The 12819-nt window shown below is 37.1% G+C and overlaps 1 protein-coding gene across 1 annotated transcript in view; it reads left to right on the top strand.

Moving 5' to 3' along the window:
- The window catches only part of Fbn2 (fibrillin 2), a 233428-nt gene that overhangs the window by 111549 nt on the left and 109060 nt on the right, over positions 1 to 12819 (top strand). Inside the window, exons 8-9 of the mRNA XM_046460170.2 lie at positions 2743 to 2868; positions 12308 to 12460. Coding sequence (XP_046316126.1) covers positions 2743 to 2868; positions 12308 to 12460 — 279 coding nt within the window. The remainder of the gene's footprint in view (positions 1 to 2742; positions 2869 to 12307; positions 12461 to 12819) is intronic.

Below are 12819 nucleotides of genomic sequence, written 5' to 3'. Positions count from 1 at the left end.
TTAAATTTCTGGTTTATGTCAGCTTGGATCCATTTTTCTGATATTTGCAGACCAAAGTTCCAAACCAGTTCCAGAGGAAGGGACTGGAAACACATTAGATGTATAGAACACAGATAACAACCCATTTCCAGCATTAAGACTTCACTGAACTTTTCCCACGAATACCCTTGTCATCATTAGGCACACTTGTTTATACCTAGGCAATATGTGCTTCATATTTGTGAAGATAGTAGTTCCAAATCTGATTATGACATGTGCTCTTGAAGAACTAATATACAAAAGAGCTAAGTGCTCACATCCTTCTGAACAGAAGTGTTAATGCTAAATTTAAATTGATGGACAAATACTGGGCATAACTTCATTGAGGTATAGGGGATTTGATCAGGTTTTTGGAGCACCTACCTTTTTAATTCTTAAAATTTGGGGGGCATCTAGCCCAAAAATAATTGAAAAGCATCCATATTTTTTATATAGGATTCTGACATACTTTTCTGAGAGCCTTTTATATCAGTTATTTTAAAGTAAACCTTTTAAGGTTCCTATTTCATTGTAAGGAGAATCATGAAAAACACAGAGATTTTGTACAATAAAATATTTAACAGCAAGACTACAAATTTAATATCACTTCATGTGTTGTTCTATGACCCAGGTATTTTTCCCAGAAATGGAAACTGTCAAATGTCTTTCCATTTTCTCATCTTCTTGTTGTCAGGGAGGATATTTAAGATTAGTGCACAAAGAAATTCTTTATTCTGAAAAGAAAGGCCTGGAAATCATAGTTAACATATAAACAAAGGACTTGTGTTCTCCTAATTTTTAAGAATTTGCCTCAATCAGCCATACACAGTGTCTCTCACCTGTAATACCAGCAGCTTGGAAGAGTGAGGCAGGAGGATTAGAAGTTCAGAGCCAGCCTCAGTAACTGAGCAAGGCCTTAAGCAATTAAGTGAGACCCTGTCTCTAAATAAAATATTTTTAAAAAGAGCTGGAGATGTGGCTCAATGGTTGCATGCCCCTGATACAAAAAAAAAAAAAAAAAAAAAAACAGAATTTTTATCAATCCTGTAGGCTTAAGAGACTAAAAAGGCAAGTTTTGGTCCTTCACTTTTGTGGGACTTGCTGTTTTGGGATATTTTATTTTTTTGGCCTTCCTTATCCCCAGGTGATTGATGTGTTTATTTGGTGACTACACTATAGTTGTTCTAGTGTCATTGCTGCTGGATCCATGTTCAGTTGCATTAAACTCTGCTGCACTGAGACAGCAGCACAGGATGCAGGAGGTCCTAATTTCGCACACATGGTTTCATTTTGTTGGATTAAGTCTGATGGTAACTTTTTCACCACATTATATATTTGCTTCTCATGTAGTCAATTCATGTTAGAATTCTGATCTCTCTTGAGGCATTGGTAGATTTTGATTTGTACCTCTCTGCCTTCAGCAGCTAACTGTTAAGCCTCAAATGAAGATATTATTTCAGAGAATGTCTGAACCTGGTAATGTTTTTAAAAGAATATGCCAAGAAGACACATGCACGTACTTAATTCACAGCTTGTAGGCAAGAGTGACTTGTGAGTATAAATAGGGGGAAAAATGAATAGAGAGTTGCAAGAATGGCATTGCCAAACACCCCTCAACTCTATGTTGTTTAATCAGAGAGTTTAAATTTCTTTCCTTGCATTTATAATAAAAATGTAATTATTTTTTTCCTGCCTTTTAAGTTTACACATTCTCAATGAATATACAACTGAAAGGAAAAAAACTGAAAAGAAACTTGGAGTTTTAAGTAATTATCTATGTTTATGGCTTTTATAATTGTTCCTTCTATTCATTGGTCTTTGCTACCTCTGTTTCTTAAAAAAGACTGCCAACAATCCAGCAGCCCTGGCTGGATTTTCCTCACAATGGCTCATTTCCTTTTAAAATGTATTAGCAATTAGCTCCCAATGTACCTAATTGCAGCTTTGTTTGACTTTCCACCTCCCTCTGCTCACTGGATTAGAAGAGAAGTACATTAAAGCTTATATAAATGGCCAGGTTTTCTCCTTTAGGGAAAATTTAAAAGAAAGCAGACCTTTCATTAATGTGAAAGGAAATAGACTATTCCGAACATTGAGTAAGCTAAATGGATAAGTGCAGGGAGGTACAATAGGAAAACTGGACCCTTCCCAGAGCCTCCCAAGTTTTCCCATTGCCATGTTCCTGTATTACTTTAGATTGAAGTTATTCCCAGAATGTCAGATATACCCCTATTCAAATAGAAGTACATATCCCAAAGCCAAATAGGAAAAAAAAAATCAGCTACTCTCTATTGGTTCAAATAATGAGTGTGAACATCAGCTATAATTTTTCAAATGTAATTATTCCATATTTTAAAATGTAATTGTGTATGTGTTTTTCAAAGGGCTCTAGAAGGATAATTCCCTAGTTGACATAGAATAGAAATGAAAACATTGACATCTTTACTTATTTCCAATTTAAATTGCATTTGGGGGGAGAAAAAGGATATAGAGTTTTGCTTTAGTTGGCCTTGTTTTACTGCCATGGGAGTTGACTTTCATCTGAGTTCCCATAGATATCTGTGAGAAATTCTTTAGGGCCTGAAATAAGAGTATCTTCAGGGTTATGTGATCTGACCTAATCACCCATGAGTGCTCTCATACTCTTTTTTCTTTCTTTTTAAAAAAAATCCCTTATTTCATGAAGCCCTTTCTCAATTATCTTCTCCTTCTTCCCTTGATTAGACATTGATGAGTGCAGCATCATTCCTGGGATATGTGAAACTGGTGAATGTTCCAACACCGTGGGAAGCTACTTTTGTGTTTGTCCACGTGGATACGTAACATCAACAGATGGCTCTCGGTGCATCGGTAAGCCTGGAATTTTGAAGGCACAATACACTGCTCCTTTATAATGACAGAACAACTCAAACAGGTGTGCCCATGGCAAGATATCAACCCATTGAGGAAATGGCTGAAAGAGCTGTTTAAAGTAAACGGTACCACTATTGAGAGACTGATACACCAGGTACTCTTTGCAAAGACTTCAGTTTTAGAAGGGTTTGGGTTGTCAAAATCATTTGGGGAATAAAGACAGACTTCCTCGAGACATTGCTCTTGCCCAGCATTACAGACACAAAAGCATGAGAAACATTTTCAAAATCTGCTTTGGGAGACAGAATGTAGTAATTAAAGGTTCTTTTGTTGGTATGAATCATGAATGCAGTCAACATCTATTTACTTAGAGCTTGTTTATTCTAGTAAAAATAGTGATTATGAAAAAAGAAATTGACACCTCTAATTTTGTGTTTTAAGCATATTCAGATTAAAGCCAAATACATTTGTCTGTTCTCCTTTGTTCAGAAAAATCAAACAGTACTTCTTAGTCATAGTGTGGTCCATTCATCATTGAGCAAGCCTTAGACTTCTGTATTTTTCTTCTTCTTTTTATATTGGCAAATTGAACTGGGAGGCTCTTACCACTGAACTAAGAGGCACTTAACCACTGAGTACCATATTCCCAATCCCTTTTTCTTTTTATTTTCTTTTTCTTTTTTTAAAATTTGAGACAGGGTCTTGGTAGGTTGCTTAGGACCTTGCCAAGTTGCTGAGGCTGGTTTTGAACTTGTGATCCTCCTGCCTCAGCTTCCTGAGTCACTGGGATTTACAAGCATGAGCCACAGCGCCTGGCTACACTTTGTCTTATTGTGAGCACAGAGACTGAAAGTCCTTTGATGATCATGGCAGAGTGAGCTGCTGCTCTCCCATTTCTCTTCCTGAACTTTCAGACTAGTCAATTATAATTTTAGGCTGAGAGTAGTTAGAAAGAGAAGAAGAGAAATACACAGTTCTCTTTAGAGGATCTGAAGATTCACATAGTGGAGAAATTAGAGAATTTATTTAGTACCCAAGGATGGACTTGCTTGGTCCACTAGAAGACCTGTGCCACCAATACAAGGACTGTGACCTGAATTGGTTTAATAAAATATACTGATATGCCAGGCATTATGCTGGGGACGACCATCCAATAGTAAATACGAGAGATGTAGGTGGGGCCTTCAGAATACCATACTGTCATCATAAGTAATAGTGGAAGAGTAGCAATGGCAGTAATAAAGGAAACAACAGTAGTGATAGTAAAAATAACAGCTATTGTTTATAAAGACCGTGTATATATCAGACACTGGATATCTTCATTCTTTCATTATCTCAGAGCTCTGTGTCCTCAGGAAAGCTACTGATCTCTTTCTCTTGGAGTTTCTTCTAATTGAGTGTTCAATAAAATATTCCACATTATTATTAAGAGGAGGAGGAAAAGAATATGTCTACATTAGACCCAAGATATTCTGAATTTTTTTATATAATACCATTTGTTTGTCTCACAAAGTTATGATAAACTCCTTTTTTCTCTTGCCTCTGTAAAGTCCTGAGTTCACCTAGACATTCATAATCCTTCATAACCAAGCCCAGCCTCAGGACTCATTTCTATACTTGGGACCTCACACTCTCTCTCATACTGCACAAGCCCACACCTCCATGCCTTTGCCCATGATGCCCCTTCTGCCTGAAGCATCGTGGTTCTCTCCTTCTATGCTCATTAAAATCCAACTCATTCTTTAAGTCTCCAATTGGTATAATTTTTTTATAGATATTCCTACCTAATCCAGATTTTCTTCTTAGGCAAAATTAGCCAGGCCCTTCCATGATGTTTTTCACCCCTCTCATTTCAGGACATTTTGTAGCATCACACACACTTGTGTTTTCCTCACTGGCCAGACTGAAACCATTGTATCCTGCCTCACACAGCTTAGTGCATTCTGGGCCTCATGTCACATCTTGAATGAATTTTGTGCTCAGGACATTTTTTTTTTCTGAATGAATAGTAAAACCAACAAATGAATGAATGAGATGATATTGAATGCAGGACCTCCCTGTTTGTTAGTAACTGCTTGCATCATTTGGCATCTAGTTGGACATGACAGTGTGGCACTGGGTTATGGTCCTGTTTGCTCAGAAGGCAGCACCTGGCTGGAGCTTCAGAAACTGAGTCCTGAACTAGTCAGAGTCTCATTCATCTCATGTTAACATCATACTATTAGGAACAGAGTTAAATCCCTGAGAATGACTAAAAATTTAGAAAGCCAATGTTGAAATTAATCAGCTTCAATGTTTTTGGAATAACTATGTTACACTTGAAATAAGTATATTTTCCATGTGTGAGGAAAAACATAAATACCACGTTTTAATGTGTAGAAGATTTTTGTCTTTGATTCTCAAAATTTTGAGTCTGTTTTCTTAGATGGAATTATTTATGATTGAGTTATATGTCATAGATATTTCCAGAGGATTTATTTTGTAACTATATATTGTACATGGTACACATAATGAGGTTTCTTTAAAGTATGAAACTACCTATTATCTGCAGCTGTATTAGTGAATGAGATTAGTGAATGCTGAATATTGCCCTAATTTATTATACTATTTAATACAAATATCCTGAGTCCATAGTACATTGCAAAGCATCAATAAATTAGCCCTGTTTCTTTCAAATGTGGAAAAACAGCTTTACATGGTAAAAAAGTTTTATACATTTTAATTTTAAAATAGGATAATTTTCCCATTTTATTATATGCTGAGTACAAAAGACAAATTCCTGATTCAATTTTATCTAATGTGTGCATCAAGTTGGTAAATATCCAGTAAAGAGCAATTTTTTAACATAGAATACTAACATATGCCAGTTCTAAAAGGACTTGAAGCATAACTAATATTCTTTTCCTTAAAAGCATTTTAATAACATTACTTAATGAATCTATGTCATTTTGCAATTCACTGTAGTTGGCATTATTAATACCTAAATTCCACATTGTAATATAGGAAGAGAAGAATGAATGACAGCCAGCAGTAAGTAAATAATGAATTGACAAGAAGCAGTGAGCAAACTAGCACGCAGGATAATGTCCCTGCTGCTCTCGTGCACACAGAGCTGTCACTGACCCTCAGCAAGGGGACTGCAGAGTGCCAGTCAGCAGCAAGTTCAGAAAATGAGATCAAGCATTTAGAAATTCTTGCATGACGTTGCCACCACATCCTAAGGCACTTCTTTGACTTTTACAAAAGTTTTAGAGCACAACATCACCTTGGAGTGTTCTTGAGAAAACAAAATCTAAAAACATCATGTGTGGTTTAGTCAACTTTTTTGCTGCTGTGACTAAAAAATGTGACAAGAATAATTTTAGAGGAAGAAAAATTTATTTAGGGACCTCACAGTTTTAGAGGTCTCAGTCCATAGACAGCCAGCAGTATCCCTAAGGGTTGAGGTGAGGCAAAATATCACAGTGGAAGTATGGGCAGAGGAAAGTAGGTCAGGACATGGCCACCAAGAATCAGAGGGTGGGGAGGAGGAGAGAGACAGACAGACAGACAGACAGACACTCTCCTCACCAGTAACAAAATATATACCTCGAAGGCCCCATCTTCTCTAACCACACCCTACCTGCTTTCAGTTACCACTCAGTTAATTCTTATCAGGGGATGAATTCATAGATTGGGTTAAAGGTCTTATAACCCAATTATTTCACCTCTAAACATTGCATTGCCTCACATGAGCTTTGGGGGGACATCTCACATCTAAACCATAACAGTGTGAAAAAACATACACAAAAGAGCAAGTCTGAGGCAGTTGTTTATTAATTACTGAGTGATTTTAAATAATATCAGTCAAAACAAAACCCAGGGACAGTGGCACATGCTTGTAATCCCTGCAGCTTGGGAGGCTAAGGCAAGAGGATCAAAGTTTGAGGCCAGCCTCAACTACTTATTGAGACCCTAAACAACTTTTGTTAAGACTCTCTCCCAAAATAAAAATATATAAATGGTGCAAGGGGACCAGAGATGTAGCTTAGTGGTAAAATGCCCCTGGGCTCAAGCCCCAGTACCAAACAAATAAATTAAAAAAAATAAAATGTCTGGTTATTACAGCTAAAATTCTTGAGGAGATGAGCACTGACATAGATCTTGAAAGCAATGAGTAGGAGCCAGACAAACAGAAGGATTAAGGGTGAGTCAAGCAAAGGAGAATGGTGTGATGTAGACTAGAGATGCTGTGGACTGGGGAGATAGTGCAGGGAGTCTGGAAAAGGGAAGTAAGAGAGTGACTGGAAATAAAGTGAGAGGGATGATTGAGATTAAATTCTGCTGCCAAGGGTATTGACTGTCACACGAAGGGGTCTAGGTTGATTCTGGGGACAGTGAGAGCTCATGATGATTTTTGAGAAGAACAGAGGTGAAAATCATTGGGGCCTGATGTGCCCATAGGAAGCAGATTGACAGGGGGACTGTTTTCAAGATAAAAGGAGAAAGATCATCATATTGGGACATAGAATGAAAGCAGGATGCGATTTTTAAATTAATTTATAAGATTATATGGCTGAGGCAGGGGGATCGAGAGTTCAAAGCCAGCCTTAGCAATGATGAGGCGCTAAGCAACTCAGTGAGACCCTGTCTCTAAATAAGATATGAAATAGGGCTGAGGATGTGGCTCGGTGGCCAAGTGCCCCTGAGTTCAATCCTCGCTATTCACCTCCCCCCAAAAAGATTATATAAATCAAGGATAGTTTATATAGTAAACATTACTCTATGCAATTATTATATATGTTGATTATATATTCATATGTACATCTGCAACAAACACTTGAAGGAGAACCATAAATACCGAAAATGTCTTGACTAAAAGCTAAAAGGACAGACAAAGATGAAACAATGTGCTGGATAGTGTTCTAGTTTTAATTAGAATCATATAAACAGTGACTGGTAGAACAGGGATACTAGTTTTAATTAAAGAAGACAACATTTCCTAGAAAGGGAACTTGAGATGGTGAGGAAACACTTTCCTGCTTTGAAGGAAGAAGTCAGCCTGAGAACCACCACAGTTCTGTTCCTTTCATTGTTCCTAGTTCGCTATTTTAGAAATAGTAAGAATCTGCAGAAATAATCGAGGAGAACCCAGGATGGAATCTGTCAAAGAGAAGGTGCAGACATTCAGTGTCCAGAGTCAATGGCTGCTCTCTGTGGAACACCTACCACCACCAATGTTCTGACTTGGGCTAAGTTCCTCTGTGTTTTCTAGCTGAATTCTTTCTTTTTTTCTTTTTTATTTTAATTTTATTTATTTTTTTTTAGTTGTAGATGGGCACAATACCTTTATTTTATTTATTTATTTTTATGCAGTGCTGAGGATTGAACCCAGTGCCTCACATATGCCAGGCGAGCTCTCTACCACTGAGCCACAACCCCAACCCCAACCCCTTTATTCTTTCTAATGAGAAAAAAAATATATAGAATATTCAGATTTATTTCAGGATACAGTCCCCGACTTTTTACCAAGTTTTCATCACATTGTATAATTAAACACTAGTTCTCCTCAATCAAGTTTAGACTAAATGTCAAGTAAGGAAACACGCTCTGATAAGTGTACCATGATTTTGTTTCAAAGTAGAGTTATATTTTAATCAGAGGAGATGAATTGCTTCCTGTTTTCTCAGGGTGGCTGTAAGAAAGACTCTTGAAAGCCTTGTTCAGGCAGTGTTGTAAGCACAAAAGGAGATGAGAGGAACAGACTCGATTTCTTTACTTAGGACTTATCAGTCCTACCAATAAACATACACCCAGTGGTAGAATAATGTTTCTACAGCTTTTCATCTGCTTTTGTCTCTCTTAACTCCTTGATTCAAAGGATAATGATTCTGGACAACTTTTATGTTTATCAGGTACCCATTTTTTATCCCAAATACTTTCCAGATGCTAACATTTTTTTAACTCAGTGTTGTTTTTTTACCCCCCATAAGGACCATAAAAATTCAGACACACCAAGGAAAGAACAGTAACATAGGAAAAAGCAGTGGCTTTACTGTGTTGGTTTGCTGTGAATATAGCTTTTTGGGAACCTTAACCATAAGACACTATACTGGACTGAATCTCATCTTGTTACACTTCAACTCAAAGGATTAGAAATAGGTTGCCTGCCTCTGCTGTTATTGGATGATTCTAATTGTGGAATTTATGAAAGACATTTATGATTTTCTTTCTAATCCTCTCTTACTGACTTCACCCTGTCACCCATGACAGTTTTCTGCAGTATATATTATAGAACTGACCTAAAGTTTTCAAACTATAGAACAATGGCTATTATATATATATATTTTTTAATTTAACATCAAAATGTTTTTTAGATCCCACATGATGGCGATTTTATACCTCAAGAAAATACATAATGACAAAGCTACTCGGTGTTTGGTAAAGGTTTTAAGTGAATTTGCATTTTGTTGGTCAGAGTAGTGTACCTGTCAGTGTGAACTGTCCTGGTGCCCACATGTTGTCAAGCATCATCCACTCCCACTGCAGTATCCAGTGTAAAAACAGATTTGTGAACTCCTCCCTATATCAGTGCAGACTCCCAAAGTTGGGCCGGTATAGAATGGATTCCCAATGAACACTGGCTATGTTGTAATTGGCATTTTGAAATATATTACCGTATTTCCAATGTATATTTGACCCATAAGGTGTTTAGAAGTATAGGACATTTTCTTAGTTCCAAATTGATTTCCTACTTCATTACATCCCCTGTGGTCAGAGAAATATTCTGGTATTTGCTTATGGCTTAACAAAAATAAATTGTAACAAATCATCAATATAAACTTGAAAAGGATGGGTTTCTCCAACTGGTGAATGCTAGGTTCTAGATTTATCCATCAGATCAAACTCAGAGACCTGAAGGTGAAATCTAATTGCACACTGACATACTAAGAAACACATTTTCACCTCATTTGAGAGCTCTATTTTATTCTTCTTTTGGGGCCAGTTTCTACATTTTTTTTCATATTTTGTCCAGGATATTTGATTGAGAGGACATTCAAGATACCTCATCCACCATTCTACTAGAAACAAGATTATATTGTTTTATTTCATTTTTCCACCAACTCTGCTACACAAAGAAGAAGAATTAAATATCGTTGTAAAATCAAGCAACTATATTTGTATATAATCTAGGTTCATACAAGAATGTTATTTATATATAAGCCCAGGTCTCCTGGATCAAGGTTATGGTTTTGTTTCTCAAAATTTATGCACAAACCTCCTCCTTGAAGAATCCTTGAAGAGATGAGTATTTCTATACCATTTTTGCACTGGTTGTGTCCCAGGAGATTAGTGATTATTGTTAAAAATTGGGGACGTTTTATTTTGTATTTATATTCTGTTCTTGATGAGTGTAACAGTCAAATCAATCTAGGAATATGATACTTTGGATTCCTAGAATGAATATTTTAACAATTATTTTACTGGACATTCTTAAGAATAAAAACTGACCTTTGAAATTATTCCCAGTGTCAAACTGCCTAAGCCTAACTCTGCAGTTTTTAAAATGTGCTCAGCACCTTTCAGTATGTGTACATGAATGGAATTCAGTTCTTTGCTTTTGAGTATACTGGGTTTCTTTGGGGAAATGAAAAAGGGTGTTAGTTCTTATATGGAATATCTTAAAACCAGTTCATTTGTTGCTTGCAACATGATATCGTCCATTTAAGGAAATAATGTTTTTATTTTAAACTCTGTATTTAGTGCTAAAAGTTTTGGGTTTACCTAATAATGGAATTATTTGCAATATAATTTTCATCTGCATCATTGCTATGCCGCTTCTGAGTGTTGTGTTATACCTTCTTGTGATCACAGACAAAATGTCTCTGAAAGCATCTTGACAAAGATAGAATAGTACTTAGTTAACTAACCTCACAATTTTATTTTACAATAGTTGGAATAAAGGCAATTTCAGTTATAAAAACACATTCAGCTGATATTGATATCATATACCCATGCAATTTTATCTTTAATGGTCTTCTGTAATCATCATAACTTATCTTCAAGCCTTTATCTGCTATTCTGACCCATTTAGTAGAGTGACCTCTATTACTGTCATATTTGATCACGTTGTTTCTCTACCCTAAATCTTGAAGGTTAATGCAAACTCCTGACCATAGCAAAACTCATTGACAAACTCACTGTTCCTTGAGTTTTTACCCTGCTTTACCTCATCCACATTTGAACTACTGGTACCCCAGTTCTCAAAAACATCTCATCCAGCCTCATAGCTTAGAATACCATATACACTGACAACTCACAGATACATAACTTCCGCCTGACTATTCCTCTGGGTTCCAGGTTCATTTATTTGACATCCTGAAAGAAATATGTTTTAAAGAAGAGTCTGGTCTTGTGTCCCCCAGTCTTATCTCTCCTGCTCATCACTGTCTGAGATGTGAAGGTTAGAAACTGGGGAAGTCTCCAAGACTCTCTTCCCTCATACCCCACAGCCATGCAAGTTTCCATTAACTCTGCCTTCAGTGAGATCCGCCATCTGCTCACTTCAGCAAGTTCTCTGAGACTACCCTCATCACAATCACCATCGTCTCTCACCTGAATATCTGCTGTGTGATCTTCAATAATCTTCTTGCTCTCACTATAGCCAATTCTCATAGCAGCCAGAGATCTCCTTAAAAATATCAACCAGTATCTTTTCTCTATTGAAACCATTCAAAAACTCTCATAACACTCCATTAAAATCCAAAAGTCCTTCCCTAATGGCTGCAGAGCTGTATGTGAGAGCCTTTCTGAGCTGTTCCTTCCACTCTCCTTTGTGCATGCTCTTCTCTAGTCATATTTGGCCTCTTGTTCTTCACACACTTGAAACTCAGCCTATTCTTGATGAGCCACTTTTCCTTCACCTACCTTCATGGCTTTTTGCCCTCATTTGAGTCAAGTCTCTGCTCAGATGTTCTGTCTCCAGCTGCTTCTGACCAGCCTTTCTAAATCAACACATGTATCAGTCAGATGTTGCTGCAAAACAAACAGCTAACTGCAAAATCTCAGTGCCAGACAGCAGGATTGATTTCGCAATTCATCTGGGGATTGGGATTGGGATTGGGTGATTGCTTCCCTTCAAGCTCTAGATCTGTCTTGAGTTTGACTTCTCACTGCGGTTTGCCTTCGTCTTTGCCCAACATCTTTCACTTTTGTATTCCTGAAATAGGCCATGGAATAGGTGGTCAGTGAATGTTTGCTGAATAATGAGTAAATCAATGCACAAATATAGAGAAATTAAGAGAAGGAAGGCATGAATACTACAATAGAGGTTAAGAGAAATCAAGTAAAATAGTAATAATGAATAGTTCACTTCATCTACACTCTCCTAATGTGTGAAATGTTAAGAACCTGAGGTAATTCTGCCATATCTTTTATTTTTATTGTGTATATTCAGATCAGAGAACAGGCACATGTTTCTCGGGCCTGGTGAATGGTCGCTGTGCACAAGAACTCCCAGGCAGGATGACAAAAACGCAGTGCTGCTGTGAGCCCGGCCGATGCTGGGGCATGGGAACCATCCCTGAAGCCTGTCCCGTCAGAGGTTCTGGTGAGTGGAGGGCCACTGGCCTCCTTAGGACGGATGGTGTTAGGAGAATCAGGAAGAGTGATGGGCTGGGCTCTTTAAGGTCAATTTCTGTTTCTATTCACGTCTTCAGTGACTTGGATGTTTGTGTGGGATCAGTTTTGATCATTCCCAGTTTAGTAATATCAGACAAATTTCTGAAAACTGACTTGTTTTGTGCAGATATGTTTGAAAAAAATATTTTGAATGTCAGTAGTTCAGTTTGGCTTTCAATCTCCTGATCTTTAATTTCAGATCTTTAATGTCTTTGAATACAAAGATTTTACCTTCATTTATATTTTCTTTCAGGAATACCCTCAGCCTTTTGTGTCCCAGTCCTTGAA

Source organism: Marmota monax, unplaced genomic scaffold, assembly GCF_021218885.2.
Source record: "Marmota monax isolate L192 unplaced genomic scaffold, Marmota_monax_Labrador192_F-V1.1 WCK01_AAM20220418_F8-fsc00006, whole genome shotgun sequence".
Taxonomy (NCBI): Eukaryota; Metazoa; Chordata; class Mammalia; order Rodentia; family Sciuridae; genus Marmota; species Marmota monax.
This window is presented reverse-complemented; position numbering and strand designations above follow the sequence as displayed.